Below are 17,415 nucleotides of genomic sequence, written 5' to 3' on the forward strand. Positions count from 1 at the left end.
AGAGAGAGAGAGAGAGAGAGAGAGAGAGACCGAGAGGAGACAGAGAGAGTGAGCCGAGAGAGAGAGAGAGGGAGAGAGAGAGAGGAGAAAAAAGAGAGGAAGATTTTGTTGTACATGTTTGGATCACCATGATCTTCTTACATCCTTTCAAATCCTTAGGTGTATCTTCTTCCTAGCCAAAAATCTATCTCTCAATTGTCCTTCTATGATTGTTTAACACCAAATCTTCCAAAATCCAATCCAAAGTACCAATCCTAGCCATGCAAGCCTAGGGTTAGGCCTTGATCTTTCTAAGATTTCATGACAAGTTGTTAAAGATTGAGCTATGGAGAGAGAGGGGGGGCCGGCCTTGAGAGAGGGAGGGAGAGCCAAAGTTTTGGCTATAAATAGAGCCACCCTCATGCCATTCAACTTACACCTTCACTCCTTTGCTCTCACTTCTCTCTAGAAACCATTCCATTTTCCAGACAGCCTACTGCCCTTCACAAATCTTCATTTTTCTCCTGCTTAATGTAGTTTTTATAGCCAACTCCCTTCAAGAAAGTTGTAGAGCACTTTGAGACCTTCAAGTTAGACCCAAGAATCACCCCAATCGGTGAAGAAATGACAAAGATATTGGCATCCGAAGTCCAGTAAAAATCTCGGATTTCCATTTTCAGACAGCACACTGTCTCTTCCTTTATCACCATTTTGCTCCTACCTAAAGTAGTTTCTAGGATCAACTTCCTTCACAAAAGTTGTAGAGCGCTTCTAGAGCTTCGATTTCGACCCAAGACCGATCATATTCGGCCAAAGATTGACCAAGTTACTGCCATCCAAAGTTCGGTCCAGATTTGCGAGTTTCACCACCCGTAGAATTTTCCAACTAGCTTATTCGGCCCCGACTAGTTTCGGATCAAGCTAGATAAATCTCTACTCATTCTCCCTAGTATAACTTTAGTTATTTTTGTCTATGATAAAGCAAGTTGAAGTATTAGAAGTAATTAGCAAGCTCGTTTTACTAATATGTTGAAATGCACGATAATTAGTAAATTTGCTTGATAAGAGTAATAAGAGCATGTTGAATGTTTGATTTATGTTTACGTATGTGATATGTCCTACCGCGGAGTCGTTGCATGAAAACGAGACACAAAAATCAAGGAAGATAGAAACATGACACCTAGGGTGTGTTAATGACAAGGTGTGTTTTGAAATCGCAATGTGGCCGGACTTGCCCATTGTGGGAATGTGTGTGTGTGTTCCAATGGAGATCTGGATCAGCGAAACCATTGTGAGGTTGTGCACGTTCCCATGGGAACCTGGAGCGGCGGAACCATGGTGAGGTATGGCTTGGTTATCCGCGGAGAGGAGCCAATGCAAGATTTTGTGTGCCAATGGGAACCCGGTGCGGCGGAACCATTGTGAGGATACTCAGGAACCTGGAACGGCGGAACTGAGGTTGGGTGTGTTAAACAAATGATTTTGAAAGATGGATTGGTATGTGAAAATGTTGACACGGTCTATGATGAGTCTTATAGGAGAAACTCAGAAAATCTTGGATACCAACGATAGTTGATTAACGAATATGGATGTGTCGTTGTTAGCTGTGTATACATGTATCATGTGGAAATCGATGATTGTATAACCTGTTGTTTGTAAGTTATGGGTTAGCGGGTATGGGATTGTTCTGCTGAGCTTTTGTAGCTCATGGTGTTACCTTTGGTGACCCTGACATATTATATCGGTGGCAACGCTGGTATAATGTGTAAGACCTTGTAGATGTTCAAGACGAACAGTTCACCGTGGAAGCTTTTGGAGCAGAGGAGCTTGCTAGGATGGAAGAGCAGGCAGAGTAGTATTAGGAACCCTAGTTTCCTTCCCTGTTGAGTAAATGTACCCTTTACTTATGACGTATTTATGATGTAATAATGAGCCAGACTCTCTTTATTATGTAATAAATGCCTCATTAACGTATCCAAAAATTTGGGGCGTTACAACTTGGTATCAGAGCTTTAGGTTCAAAACCTCGGCCATGGGTAGAATGGGTAGACCATAAGATAAGTTTGACCATTGCACAAACGTGAATTGAGTTTAAGTTTACCATCCCAAATTGGGTGGAATTCTGTCAAAACAATCCTCGGATTGAAGCAAGGCGCGGAAATTGGCAGTACCGCCGAGCTGGGAATTCCCGAACAATTGGATGATGACTTAAATCAAGAATCGAATGTGGAACTTAGAAACTCGAAAACATTTTAGGTGTTAGTAAACCTTGCGGTTCGTTCTTGGATAAATATTTTCTACGCCTCTTAAACGACGAGAACGGAACCTAGCACCGAGTGCCGAGCACAACCCCATTAGGCGCGGTAAACCGCACCCCCCCTAACCTTCAAATTTCAAAATTTTCAACCTCCAAAATTTAAATTTCAAACTTCAAATTTAAATTTCCAATCTTTTCCCTCCACAACACCCCTTTTTCGTCCCCTATATATACCCCACCACCACTTCCATCTCATCATCTCCCTCACCATCATAACCCCTCCAAATCCTATCCTATCGAACCGAGCCGAGCCATGGCAACCTGACGACGAGGATTTCCGGAAGACACCATATTCTGAGAAATCAAGCGAGCCGAAATAACCATAACAATCCAAACCCTATGGTTGCAACTCTTCACCCTCGTCTTGTTTTGTGCGGTACTCGCAATAGGCATGCCACGGTGGTTCGCCAAGAATAACCATCTCAACACCTTCTGGTACTGGGCTCTCGCCGTGATCGTCGCACTCGCAGCGATCATAAAAGAATACGAACGTCATTTGTGCCAAGCCTTCGATGAGAGATGGTAGGGAACCTCGAGGAGGGCGAGAAACCGAGGATACCAATTAGGCATATCTTAGGCCGACCTAGGAGCAATTGTAATCCTTCGCGATATAGGACGTCGGAAACTAGGATCATTTCTGTCTATTTAAGAATCTCCTAAGCTGTACTCTTCCTATGTGATTAATAAAGGGCTTATTTCAGTTACTACTCATCCTCGTGCTTGCCAACTTGCCATTATAGTAGGACTTTATGATTGTAATTTTCTGCTTATTTGCAAAAAGTTTGCCTTTATTAAAAGAGTACTGTTACATACTCTTTGATAAACTACTTTCGACTTTTGAAAGGAACGTCATTTGCAAAAAGAAAATTTGTTTTAAGCAGACTAAAACACCCCCTTTTGATTCCCCTCGTAGATGGTGAACCGACGCACCGGATTAGGATACGAAAATGGAGAACCCTCAAACGCTAACCCCGACCTAACCCAAATCATGCAAGCGTTCATAGTTGCCTTGAACGCCAACCGCCAAAACCAAAACCACAACGATGGACCCCTGACCCGAACCCGAGCGATGAACGAATTCTGCAAACGCCGACCTCCAACCTTTCACGGAGACACCAACCCCGTCGTAGCTGAGACGTGGCTGAATGAGGTCAAGATGATCCTCAGAACCCTCGGAATTACCCAGAATGGAGATCGTGTGGCCTTAGCTACCTACCAATTAAAGGGAGAAGCCCGATATTGGTGGGATCTTATGGAGGCAACCCACGCCGTAGCCACCATGACCTTTACTGAGTTCGACACCCTATTTCTCAACAAGTATTTTCCTACGCCTCTTCGCCTAGCCAAGGAACAAGAGTTCCTGAACTTAAAGCAAGGGACCATGACCGTTACACAGTACGCGGCCAAATTTGAGGAATTATCCCGTTACGCCCCAACCGCGATAGCAACTGAAGACAAGAAGGCCAGAAGGTTCGAGTGGGGGTTGACTACTGCTCGCAGGGCCGTGGTAGCTCAGGCTTTTACCACCTATGCTGGTGTGGTAAAGTGTGCGCTCCAGCTAGAGAGCGAGGAGGCAGACTTTAAAACCCGCTGGAGGAAGGCGACCGGCAGCACCGGTGGACCAATCCGCACCCAAACCCTCAGTGACAATCGTGGACCCTACTCCACCGAATCCTCTAACCCGTCTCTAAGCACCCAACCCTGGAGGACTGCTATCCCCGAAAGTGGCAAACCAAAGAGAGGCGGTCAAGACATAGCGATAGTTCAGTGTTTCAACTGCCAGGCTATGGGTCACTATAAGTGCGACTGCCCCCAACTTCAAATGGAGAGGAATGGAAGCTTTGGAAATCAGAAGGCTCAACAACCTGGACAGGCCGGTTTTGAGAAGCGAAACCCTGGAAGCCCATCGCAGCAGCAGAATGGGCAGAACATAGGAAAGCAACCCATGGGAAACCAGCAAAGCACTGGAGGGCGTATCTTTGCACTACAAACTGAGGCACAGGAGTAGGATCCCTCTGTGATCCAAGGTACACTATTATAGAACCTGTGTACAAGCTTGAGCATCGCATTCCTTTATATTTACTGCCTACGTAACCGCACTAGCACTAGAATTAGAACCCCTAAGAGCGAGTATGGAAATCACATCACCGTTTGGGGGAGTATAGCTGTTAGTCTAGTGTGTGGAGAGTGCGAACTCAAGGTAGCTAACTCGTGCCTAACTCGCGATCTTAGAGTGATCGACATAGCGGATATCGACGTAATCCTGGGGATGGACTGGCGATCTGCACGTCGAGCGGTCATAGACTGCCATCAGAAGTTAGTAACAGCCTATACCCTAGGAAGGACTCGTTTCCTTTTAAGGGGGATAGACAGATGGCGAGTGCGGTGACGAAAAGATCGAAGGGTAGAACCAACTATTTGGATGGCTCGCTAGTCTCCAATTGGAAAAAGCCGATAGAATGGAAGTGGGATTACCACACATCGTTGTGAATACGCCAATGTTTTTCCTGAAGAACTTCATGGCTTACCACCCCAGAGAGAAATAGACTTCTCTATAGAACTCCAACCGGGGATGGCACCAATCTCTATGGCCCCATACCAAATGACCCTGCTGAACTCAAAGAGCTCAAGACCCAATCGAAGGAGCTGATGTACAAAGGATTTACTAGGTCGAGTACGTCACCATGGGAAGAAATAGCATTGTTCGAGAAGAAGAAAGAAGGCACACTTCGACTGTGAGAGGTTAGGAAGGTTTATCTTTCCGTGACTGCAAAGATTCCTTCAGTGCCTTTGCAAATACTAAAAAGTATCGTAGGGCTTACCTGCTGATGTTCGATGGAGAACTTATGCTTCACGATGTTGGAAACAATTTTGTTCAAGTTGATCCATTGTTTGGAAATGGATTTAATATCGTGAAGTAGGAAAGGATCGTGCTAATGAAACATCTGTAGGATATGAGTCTGCCTGATGATTTGGTAGAGATTTTGCATTTGGCATTGGTATTTACGGTGGAGACCTTATCAAAGGCATACAACGAGGCAAGTTGTTCGACGGCAGAAGCAACTTCAACCCCATCTCGTTAAGCAAGTGAAGAGGCTTAATTCGATTGATGGTGACCTACTTCTAATTTTAAGGGGGATAGTCGATGATTCCGAGATCGGTTTAGCGACCTAGTCTAATCTGTAGTCGCGCGCCAATTTCGGGGACGAAATTGTTTTAAAGGGGATAGATTGTAACAGCCCTAATTTTTGGAAGGTAAAAATTTCGTTAAATATTTGAATTTTATTTGAATTACTTATTTTTACTTTCAGTAATCCGTCGTAATTAGATTCTAGTCCTTCGGGGCCAATCGAATTAGATTCCAACCGACTACTTGGAGGAACCGAGCAACCAAACTCACCTAGTTACTAGATGAACCTTTTGAACCTTTTACCTTTACCCATTGGTCAATAGATGTTAGGGAAATCTTTGTCCAATGGACAATAGGCCTCCTATTAAAATATGTTGATTAGTACATAGATATAGTATTATATAGGGTATATCCACATGTGCAAAGGACAATTAGCCTTTGTTTATTAGATATCACCCCACCCCCCATTGTCCATTGGTTATTAACCGCTAGGAAAACTATTACCCATTGGGTAAGCTCCAATCTTCCTACTAAGTACAAGAATCCTATTTAATATTCAAGTATTGATTTTCCCATGTGCTTTTAAGCATTAGAATATGTGGGTAAATCTAAACCCTAGATTTTTAGTACCTTGATTAGTAGATTAGTACTAGTACCTATAATATATTTTAATGGGGAAATCTTAAGCTATTGATTCTTGGTACCTATGTATATATAGGCATGTGTACATATATACAATATTATATATAGATATAGATTTCCAAGGGTACAATATCTATTAGTTTAAGGGAGACATGTGCCTAGTTGGATTTCTTTAATGGGATTTTGGATTTGGAAAATCTAGTACCCTTGTACTTGGCCATTATATATATATATATATATATATATAAAGTGTACTTGAGAGAGAGAGAGAGAGAGAGAGAGAGAGAGAGAGAGATGTCGAGAGGAGAGAGAGAAAGTGAGCCGAGAGAGAGATGAGGAAAGAGAGAGGAAGATTTTGTTGTACATGCTTGGATCACCATGATCTTCCTACATCCTTTCAAATCCTTAGGTGTATCTTCTTCCTAGCCAAAAATCTATCTCTCGATTGTCCTTCTATGATTGTTTAACACCACATCTTCCATAATCCAATCCAAAGTACCAATCCTAGCCATGCAAGCCTAGGGTTAGGCCTTGATTTTTCTAAGATTTCATGACAAGTTGTTAAAGATTGAGCTACGGAGAGAGAGGGGGGGCCGGCCTTGAGAGAGGGAGGGAGAGCGAAAGTTTTGGCTATAAATAGAGCCACCCTCATGCCATTCAACTCACACCTTCACTCCTTTGCTCTCACTTCTCTCTAGAAACCATTCCATTTTCCAGACAGCCTACTGCCCTTCACAAATCTTCATTTTGCTCCTGCTTAATGTAGTTTTTAGAGCCAACTCCCTTCAAGAAAGTTGTAGAGAACTTCGAGACCTTCAAGTTAGACCCAAGAACCACCCCAATCGGTGAAGAAATGACAAAGATATTGGCATCCGAAGTTCAGTAAAAATCTCGGATTTTCATTTCCAGACAGCACAGTGTCTCTTCCTTTATCACCATTTTTCTCCTATCTAAAGTAGTTTCTAGGATCAACTTCCTTCACAAAAGTTGTAGAGCGCTTCTAGAGCTTCGATTTCGATCCAAGAACAATCATATTCAGCCAAAGATTGACCAAGTTACTGCCATCCAAAGTTCGGTCCAGTTTTGCGAGTTTCACCACCCGTAGAATTTTCCAACTAGCTTATTCGGCCCCGACTAGTTTCGGATCAAGCTAGATAAATCTCTACTCATTCTCCCTAGTATAACTTTAGTTATTTTTTTCTATGATAAGGCAAGTTGAAGTATTAGAAGTAATTAGCAAGCTTGTTTTACGAATATGTTGAAATGCATAATAATTAGTAAATTTGCTTGATAAGAGTAATAAGAGCATGTTGAATGTTTGATTTATGTTTACGTATGTGATATGTCCTACCGCGGAGTCGTTGCATGAAAACGAGACACAAAAATCAAGGAAGATAGAAACATGACACCTAGGGTGTGTTAATGACAAGGTGTGTTTTGAAATCGCAATGTGGCCGGACTTGCCCATTGTGGGAATGTGTGTGTGTGTACCAATGGAGATCCGGATCAGCGAAACCATTGTGAGGTTGTGTGCGTTTCCATGGGAACCTGGAGCGGCGGAACCATGGTGAGGTATGGCTTGGTTATCCACGAAGAGGAACCAATGCAAGATTTTGTGTGCCAATGGGAACCCGGTGCGGCGGAACCATTGTGAGGATACTCGGAAGCTCGAAACGGCGGAACCGAGGTTGGGTGTGTTAAACAAATGATTTTGAAAGATGGATTGGTATGTGAAAATGTTGACACGGTCTACGATGAGTCGCGTAGGAGAAACTCAAAAAATCTTGGACACCAACGATAGTTGATTAACAAATATGGATGTGTTGTTGTTAGCTGTGTATACATGTATTATGTGGAAATCGATGATTGTATAACCTTTTGTTTGTAAGTTATGGGTTAGCGGGTATGGGATTGTTCTGCTGAGCTTTTGTAGCTCATGGTGTTACCTTTGGTGACCCTGACATATTATATCGGTGGCGACGCTGGTATAATGTGTCAGACCTTGTAGATGTTCAAGACGAACAGTTCACCGTGGAAGCTTTTGGAGCAGAAGAGCTTGCTAGGATGGAAGAGCAGACAGAGTAGTATTAGGAACCCTAGTTTCCTTCCTTGTTGAGTAAATGTACCCTTTACTTATGATATATTTATGATGTAATAATGAGCCAGACTCTCTTTATTATGTAATAAATGCCTCATTAACTTACCCAAAAATTGGGGGCGTTACAATCTCACCTCCCGCTCTCTTTTTTCACTGAGACTTGGGATAAAGGTGCCACCGACTTCCTCGACTGCTCCTCACATTTTGTCCCCGCTAATTATTACCTCCACTCCGAAAGAAATTTGAAGCTCTATCACACAATCTCACGGGATTTACACAATATGTGAGACACACAAATGATTACCTTTAGGACAAAACGAGAGCATGAGCAACCTTACACTGAAAGGATTAAGGTAAAAACTTCTTATAATTAATAGAGACCCCATCATATGTGACCTAACTGCCAACTTTGAGTTTATGTATGCCTCTGCCATCAATGGCTCAAAATCATCCAAGATGGCCCACAAGATCACCAATAGCATCAATTCTCTCTCTAATTTTTCAAACCTTTCTCTCACCTAATCTTTTTAATTCTTTCTCTCCTAATCTTTTCTCACAAATTTGTATTCCCTAAAATCTCAAAAGAAAATTTAAAACTAAATACAAAATCATAAAAAATCAAACTATATATATAAAAAAAAAGAAGAAGAAGAAGAATTAACATGTTGAAAATAAATACAGTAGATATTTCATAGATATGACATGAAAAATTTATCATAAATCAACCAAACATCATGTTAATGACAATTATGATAAACATGATAAATTCGGGAACCACACAAGAATTTTTTTTCCAAAATATTAATGACAATTTGAGATATGTCATGATCTATTTTTCATGACCTATTTGTACAATTCATGGTCTATTTTACTAAATCTATCATGCTAGATTGAAATATTCAATGGATTATTCGGTGATCGAAGATGATAGATATGGAAGATAGAGGGATTTTGACTTGTAACAGTTTTTTTCCAGATTCGTAGGGTCTAATTGCAGGGCTATTGCGACCCAATAAACGTAAGAATTAGAAAATATATTCTTCTCGGAAGTTGTAGATAATTGAATTTCAAAGCCTACCCAATTTGAATCACTTCAATTGGAGGTTGGATGAGGAAGATATGACCAAAATACAGAAGGTTGTGCAGTCGGGAATATATCAAATCCATTTTTTTCTTGTTTAAGCACGGTTGGATTTTCGTTTCCTTGATTGATTCAAAGTATCTAAGTCTTCCACACAAGTATTGTTGAAGGTTTCAAGTTTGGAAGGATTGCTTAAGGATTTCAAGTTTAAAAGGACTCCTTATTGCTTAAGGATTTCAAGTTTGGAAGAATTCTTTGTTGCTCAAGGATTGCATCTTTGATCATAATAGCTGGATTCTTTTATCACGTGTCTCTCTATTATTTGTGTTTCCATATTCTTTGCATATGTGATAGTTTATCATACTGGGATAACATGGTAATATTTGGTCTGACTTACATCACGTTTTTTGCAAATTCGGATAAATTTTGATAACCCTCACAAATTTTTAAATAACTAAGTAGGAGAGAGAATTTATTTTGGATAAATCCCATGGTTTCCATGTGTCTCCTTATTATATTGTGCTGAAATGGGTAACCAATTGGGCCCTATATTGAAATGGGTTACCCGTGGGGCCCCAGTGTTGAGAAATGTTGTGACGCTAATGTATGATACGTCATGGGAAAATTTGCTTCTTTCGTTTAAGAGGGAATAGGTCCCATGAGACGGTTGTTGTTAGCGGTAGTGGATGTCCGACCCTAATGTATGATAGGTCATAGGAGGACTTGATCCTCCTGTTATGGTCTTAAGTGAGAACATGCTAAGTAGTACATAATTTAGGTGCGCTCACCTAGGACCTTGGTATAGGATAAGCAAGAGAAAGGGTGGACCCACGAGATGATTGTAGTTAGTGGATGTGGGAGGAAAGGACCTCGTGGAGAAGATCCTTAGATTTCATGTAAGTTGATAGATAGTAAAGAAAAAGACAATGTGCTATTATTCTATACCTTTTGTGTATTATCATCAATTAATTGTTATATTGTGGAATTGCTAACTGTGGTGTATAGGGTTAGTAGGGTTGAGATTATATACTGAGTTTTAAAACTCATTATATATAGTATCGTTGGGCTAGTGTTTCATGCCAAGTAATCTGGAGACCAAAGAACAGAATCCTCTACAAGATGATGAGTATCAGGTTTAGGATCTTGTGGGCTACCACAGCCCCGGGTGAGATCGGGGCGGCCCGAAAAACAAACACCGCTCCGTCGAATCGATTCGAAAAATTTTGAAGAGTCGCCACCCGGATTTGTGGTTCGCCACCCGAGAAACCGTTTTGATTTGAAAATTGATTGATTGAAAACCAGAGATCATCCGAGGGTTCGGAAGCCACGTTACGAGGGGGGAAGGGTTTTACGGCACCCCCCCTCGCCCGACGCGATGTCGGTCTCTACTAAAACGTTTGTGGGATTTTTCAAATGGATTTTGTTTCATTAAACACGTAGCAGGTATCCGTAGGTATAACACGTAGAAGGTGTATGCTGGTGTTTGTGTACAAGGAATGATAAAATGATGATGGACACATGCATGATGGCAAAGTAGTATAAACTGCCACTAAATCAACTCTCGAGCGCTTGAGAATGCTCTCGAGCGCTTGGGAATGTTACTGACCGAATCCTGCAGAGTTCATTAGTCACAAATAGGATGCCAAATAACGGTGTATACTGATGCATGTGCATGGAAGGGTGAAGGTGGTCACACGATGAAAGACAGTAAGATAGCAAGGAATGAAACAATGCTCGCTGGCTTCACTCTCAAGCGCTCAAGAGCACTCTTAAGCGCTTGGGAGTGTCTGGACCCACACCTGCACCTTCTGTTAGTACTGACAGAATGTAATGTGAAGACTACAAAGCGAAATGCTATTTACACAGATCACTGGCTCAGCAGAGGACTTGAAAGACCGAGATAGGACCTCAAATTTTCAAGTCGTGTATCCTAGCCATTGAACAAATAGATCCACGATTTTTAAAAGAGAAAGAGTACACGCCTATGCATGCAGAAGTTCATAAAGCAAAGAAGAATGGGAAAATGAAATGCAATGGCCTGCATGCATTCCCAAGCGCTTTGGAATGGATTCGAGCGCTTGGGAGTGAACTACATACCAGCTTACTCTTAGACAGAAATGGCACTGTTTCACCATGCAAACACTCTTATCTAACTTTTTGACGAGAGAAGGTCTTATTTTTTAACCTAGGAAAAACTTTTATTATGACTTTAAATTTTTAAGGAACATTTATGCTTTAGAAAAAAGATGATATTCTGTGTCTGCATGCCACAACAAAACCATTTTGTTTAAGAATGTATCTCATCCCAGCCTGCTTAACAAAATGCCATGCATGGGACTGGAAACAGTCCCGAGCGCTTTAGAGTACTCTGGAGCGCTCTGGAGTGCTTCCAGTAAGGGGTTTTGGGAAAATGTTCTTTGTGGACCCTTTATTTTTGCTTTCTTCACTAGGGTCTCCCAACCATACACCAGTATTAAGGACTGGGACCGGCTGAGGGACCCTCCCTCAGAATGAAGGACAGCCTCTTGACGTGGACCAAAGATAGAAGTGGTTCTACCTTTACTGGACACCCTGCTCCTTGGATGGTGGTGAAAGAACAAAAACTGCAAACACACTGGGTTTCTTGCCCTTTTCTTTGATGATTTTGGAGAACACCTTTGAGGTTGGGAAGAAAATTTTTGAAAGATATTTTCTCTTTTAGCAGAAGAGAGACCAGAGATAGAATTTCTAGAGAGAGGGAGGGAGCTCTCTTTTTCAGCTGCAAAACATGGGATATATATAGGGGATATATCCTATGGTTTTGAAAAATCAAGTGGTTTTTGAAAGAAATCTTTCAGATGATTTCCTCTCTGACTGAGGTTGAGTGTTGACTCACCTCAGTCGGAGCAATGATGAATTGCATGGATAGTGGGAATCTCCTTCATCCATTGGGCACTGGGAGAGATCTCGAGCGCTTGGGAGCAGTCTCGAGACTTGGGACTTTATTCTCAAGCGCTCGAGAGTGAGCCATGCCAGTGGTTTTTGGAAAACAGTTTTGAGCGCTTGGGAGTGATTCAGAGCGCTTGGGATTGATTTTGGTCATTTCTTCCAAGGAGCAACGTCTCAATTGGTTCAAGGCTTGTTCTGACCTATATTCATCACCGGGGGGCCTCAGGGCCACAAATTGAGGAAATTTGACAAGTCCAAATTGGGGTGTCTACAGTTGCCCCTTTTTTGACGGCGCTCGGCATCATGTTTGGATGTGAGTGTCGCCCAAAGATCGAGACAACCCAATTCGAGCTGAACTGAATCCTCAATTTACGAATCAAATGCAAGTGAAAAGCATATAAGCACTCAATGCATGAGGTCGTGTCTTTTCAGACTGCCTACGTACCCCGTTTGTAGGGATCAGACCTGCGTAGTTCTTTTGGGGCAAATGCAAACACGTGTAATGCATGCATTGGAAGGAGATCGACGAATGCTTCGATGATGACAGAGACAAGAATTGAGGCCCACCCGTTGCTCTGTTCGGTGGACAAAATGATAAAAGAAGTACCACGCCCTGGGTAAAACTTTTTGTGAATACATCGACAAACGTGGAATTTGGAAAACTTTTTTTTTTCTTTTTTTTTCGACATCTAAGCAGAACTTCTGGGGAAATGAGGATGATCCAGAATAGATTACGAAACGAAATCTGCTCTCGATTACTCTGTCTCGATTTAGATTTAAACAGGATTGAGATTGATTTTAAAAAAATTCTTGAAGGACAATGATCCTTAATCAAAGTGCTATGCATGAGCTTACGAAGGGTAAAAAAAGAGGCAGGCACTGGGGGACCCTTTTTCGAGCGCTTGGGAGTGGTCTCGAGCGCTCGGGACCGCCGCTAGGGACCACCGACCCTTCGTCTTCTTCTTTAAATCGGGGGTTAAAACTTCTGGTTCTCGAGTGCTCGAGAACCAGACCGCCGTCTGCTCCTATTCTCTCGACTGCCCTCATTCTCTCATTGTCTCATTGTCTTGGCTCTCTTAGCTCTCTCACTCTCTCAGCTCTCTCACTCTCGGCCTTCTCTCTCACAGTTCTCACCCACGACCCTCTCTCTCTCTCGATCTTGCAATGGCGCGGGAGAACGAAGACATGGTGGTCGGGAGCGGAGCTGGGATGGATCCCGCTGGTCAGGAGGTCGAGGTTGGCGCCACAGCGGTGGCAGCCGAAGGAGGAGATGGCGGTACAAGGGCGGAGCCGGGCAGTGGGGGTGCCTTGGTCGACGCCATAGTGGTGACAGCTGCCGGTGACCAGAGAGTGGTGGTTGCTGTCGGCAGTAGTACAGAGGCAACAGTAGTAGGGGGATCCGGTAGCGGGGACGGAGGTTCGGGTAGGCCTCCCACCCCTATCGTGGAGGAGTTGCTAGTGGCTGCCGAACGGGTGAGCGACGAGGGACTAGCCGATCTCGGCGGTGAGGAGGTAGTTGTCGAGCAGTTCAGCACGACGCCGGTGCTGAGGACGGCGACGGCGTTGGAGCCGAGGAATGGGGATAGCGGGATTGGGTCTTCACGCCCTGTTCCCTTCGTGGACGGGGACTTCTTGGAGGGCGCGGAGCCTCGGGGCGTCCTGGACGCACTCGGCCTTGACTCCGTGGTCGCTGCGGTGCTGAGGGACGCAAGCACGCCTGAGGACCGGGCTTCGGCGTCGCTTTTGGGGGTTCTGCTGAGCGGAGCGGGCTCGGACGCCCGGGAGGCGGTTGTACCGGAGGCGGAGGAGTTGGGAGGGGATGCCGAGGCGGCTGCTGAGGCGCGTGTTACCGCGGTAGACGAGGCGAAAGCCTATTTGAAGGAGCGGCGGGCCTACCTGGCGAGGGAGCGGCCCGAATTCATTCCGGCTACCTATGCTCCTCGACTGCACTTCTTCGAGCCTGTGGGGATGACAGCTTATGTCCCCAGCCACACTGACTATCCCGAGGAGATGCTCCTGCGGGATCGAGCTTCACATATTTTGTCTGGGTGGACTACGGTGAGCTTCCGATCATTATCTTTTCTCAAATTATGCAATTCATTTCCAAATTTTATTTCATGTTTGAGATCTAACGCATTTCTTGCTTTGTTGAAACAGCGTACGACGGACGTGTACGGCCACGGGGGCTCGGCCAGCTCACTGGCGCACTTCAAGGCCTTGCCTGAGAGGGTGCGAGTGTTGGTGGAGGCGGCAGGGTTCGGACCCTTCGTACAGCTGCTGACGGTGGTGAGGGTAGATCGGGTCGTGCTTACGGCGCTGGCGGAGAGGTGGTGGGACACCACCAACACCCTCCACTTCCAGTTCGAGGAGATGACGGTGACGCCCCTCGACTTCGCGGCGATCACGGGGCTCAGGGTTGGCGGAGACCCGATTCCTTACGACTCGAGCCTGGTGCTGGATGACGCGGCTCTGAGGTGGTTTCTGGGGCGAATGCCACGCCACAACGGAGGGATGGTAGCCTACGGGCAGTACGTGGAGTACTGGGACCACGAGCCCGCGACTGACGAGGAGGCAGCCCAGATGGCCCGGGCGTACCTGCTATACATGTTTGGGGCTTCTCTGTTCCCGAACAGGCGTAGTCGGGTGCACCTGTGCTATCTAGCGGGTTTAGTGGACCTGGGACAGGCGGGGCGCTTCGACTGGGGAGGTGCTGCTCTGTGCACGCTCTACTGTCTCCTTGGGGCTGCTTCTCGCGGGGTCGGAGATACAGTTGGAGGATACTGGCGGGTGTTTGAGGTACGATTTCGAATTATTTGCTTATGAATTGCTTTCGACTGCTTTTCGACTTGAATTATGCATTTGAGATCGACTCACCCTGAATTATGAAATTTTGCAGCTTTGGGCTTACGAGGTTCTCGGGATGTTCCCGCCCGAGAATACTTGTATGAACCCGAACCTGCTTCCACGCGGCTTAGCCTGGGGTAAGGCGTACCGGCGGGCAAAGGAGCGACGAGGGGAGGTGATGACTTTCCGGCGCTTGCTGGATAACCTGACAGGGTTATGGTACGATCGACATCTCTTGCTTTTCTTTTGTCAAATTTTTTTTTATAGAGTCGACTTCTGAATGGATCCCAAAATTTGAATTGCAGGTTCATTGGGACCGGTGGGCGGGGATGGAGGCTGACTTCCTCCCGAGGAATCGGGAGGTGATACGGAGCAGGGTCCTGCTGGAGTGCCCTCTGGGCTGGCAGTGGTACCTGGGGGATCGAGTGACTCGACAGTCACTTGGCCTCCCAGCGTTTGCGGTTCCCGGGATGCTCCCCCCGCGCGTGCAGAGGACCGAGTCCTACACGCGCCGAGCTCGAGTTGTTCACTGTGCCGGACACGGATCTGGAGAGGCACCTGCGATGCTCCCTGGACTACGCTGCTTATGCGGACCGGTACTTAGCGAAGAGCCTGGGGGTGGAGGAGGAGTTTGAGAGACGGGTGGCCGGTGTGGGGGCTTGGAGAGACGAGAGTGGAGCGCCGAGCCGTGGTGGCCGCTCTGCACGGGGCCGAGGACGAGGTGCTAGGGTCCCTGCTGGTGGGAGAGGTACAGGTGCTGGAGGTAGGGGAGAGGGGAGCACGAGGGTCCCCGAGACCGCGGACACTTTAGCACCGCCGGGGTTGCCGATGCTGAAGTGGACCATAGGCGTGACGAGTTCGTCGAGCGCACGGGAGGTGATTGATGTGCCCCGTCTCCTACAGCCGCCGATGCGGTTTCCTGCTCAGGTACAAACAATATTTCTGCTTGCTTTGCACATTGATCAATCCCTGTTTGCATGTCACGAGTCTTGGATTATTCCACAGGTACCGCGAGAGTGGGCTGAGCAGGCCGTGATGCTGATGGTGGGGATGCGCCACCTGCTGAAGGATTGCGCTAAGGGGAGGGTCCTCCAGACGAGACCCGCCCCTGCGGCTTCTCCTCCTGGTACTACCCAGGTATAACATGCATACATATTCCATATTTTGGTTTGAGCAACGTTACTTTCGAACATGCATAAGATGAGAAAATGTTTGTGATATGCAGGTGCAGCCACGGCGTTCGACTAGGACGCGTCCGCGCGGTACCACGAGCCCTCCTGTTCCTGCCAGCACGGGAGGTCGGGGTGCAGGACGTGTGCCACGGGCTGCTGCAGGTGCAGGACGGTTCGAGGTTTTGCCTCGGGAGGCGTCCCAGCGGAGGCCAGCTCGCGTGGAGCCGGAGGAGTCGGAGGAGGAGACAGAGGAGGGGACAGAGGAGTCCTCTGAGTCACGTGTCTTAGGGACATCGGACTCGAGTACTGCTTCTGGTTCTCCTGACGACGACAGTGATGACGAGCCCGAGAGTTCTGAGTCCGCAGGACCACGACAGAAGAGGATTCGACGGGTCTGAGCCTCGTGTTTTTGCTTTGCTAGCTTTACCTTGTACATAGGCCTGCGTGCCATTGTAGTTGTAGATTTCGGGCCTGCGTGCCCCAGTTTTTGTTCGGGCCTGCGTGCCCCGGTAGTCAGGATTTGGGCGCGTGTTTGCCCCAGTTTTTGTACTTCTTTCTTCACTCACTGTAAACACCATGTTCATTTATGAAAATTCGCACTTTATTCTTTTATTCTTTCGCACTGCCGTCATAGAATTGTATATTATGAAATATGTTCGTCTAGCTTTGAAAGAACGTAAAGAGTACGCGAATTTCGACCGATACTCTCAAAGTGAGGGATAAAATTTGACATTGACACCAAATGACCATTTCTCGAACGATTGATCATGAAACTTAAGCTTAAGGACATTTGATCATAACCAAGTGCGCTGCGCGGTCGACAATGGGTGTCGCGACTCGAGGGGACCCAAAAAAATTTTGACATTCGACGCTTGCATTTAAAATGATGATTTTTGGTACGACCGAATGACGAAAGCTTTGAATTAATAGTGTCGGCCCGTTTTTGGGGTGCATCAAACAGTCATTGGGACCCGTCATGGCTTGAGTGCGTCGCTTGATTCGACCGAATGCCCTAAATACAGATCCCGACATGTCTAAGGAGCATAGATTTTGGCGAACTTGTGATTTTTCACATAACACGCTTGAATACACGACGAAACACATGGGTAGAACTGCTGTACTCCTTATATAACTGATGGGAATCATCAAACTTTCAACGTTTGCGTGGAAACCAAAATGGGGAAGTTAGAGTCTGCTGCAAAACAGCAGAACTCTCGAGCGCTC

At 45.6% G+C, this 17,415-nt stretch overlaps 1 protein-coding gene across 1 annotated transcript; it reads left to right on the plus strand.

The window, feature by feature from the left end:
- The first annotated feature begins 3,365 nt into the window (after window positions 1-3,365).
- Window positions 3,366-4,304, plus strand: LOC131327641 (uncharacterized). The gene has a single exon (XM_058360787.1). It carries the CDS (start codon window positions 3,366-3,368, stop codon window positions 4,302-4,304), a length of 939 nt encoding a protein of 312 aa, XP_058216770.1.
- The last annotated feature ends 13,111 nt before the right edge of the window (window positions 4,305-17,415 follow it).

This window comes from Rhododendron vialii, chromosome 5a (assembly GCF_030253575.1).
Source record: "Rhododendron vialii isolate Sample 1 chromosome 5a, ASM3025357v1".
NCBI lineage: Eukaryota > Viridiplantae > Streptophyta > Magnoliopsida > Ericales > Ericaceae > Rhododendron > Rhododendron vialii.

Excerpts from the sequence above, each read along its gene's own strand:
- LOC131327641 (XM_058360787.1), top strand. The coding sequence starts at position 3,366 with ATGAACGAATTCTGCAAACGCCGACCTCCAACCTTTCACGGAGACACC.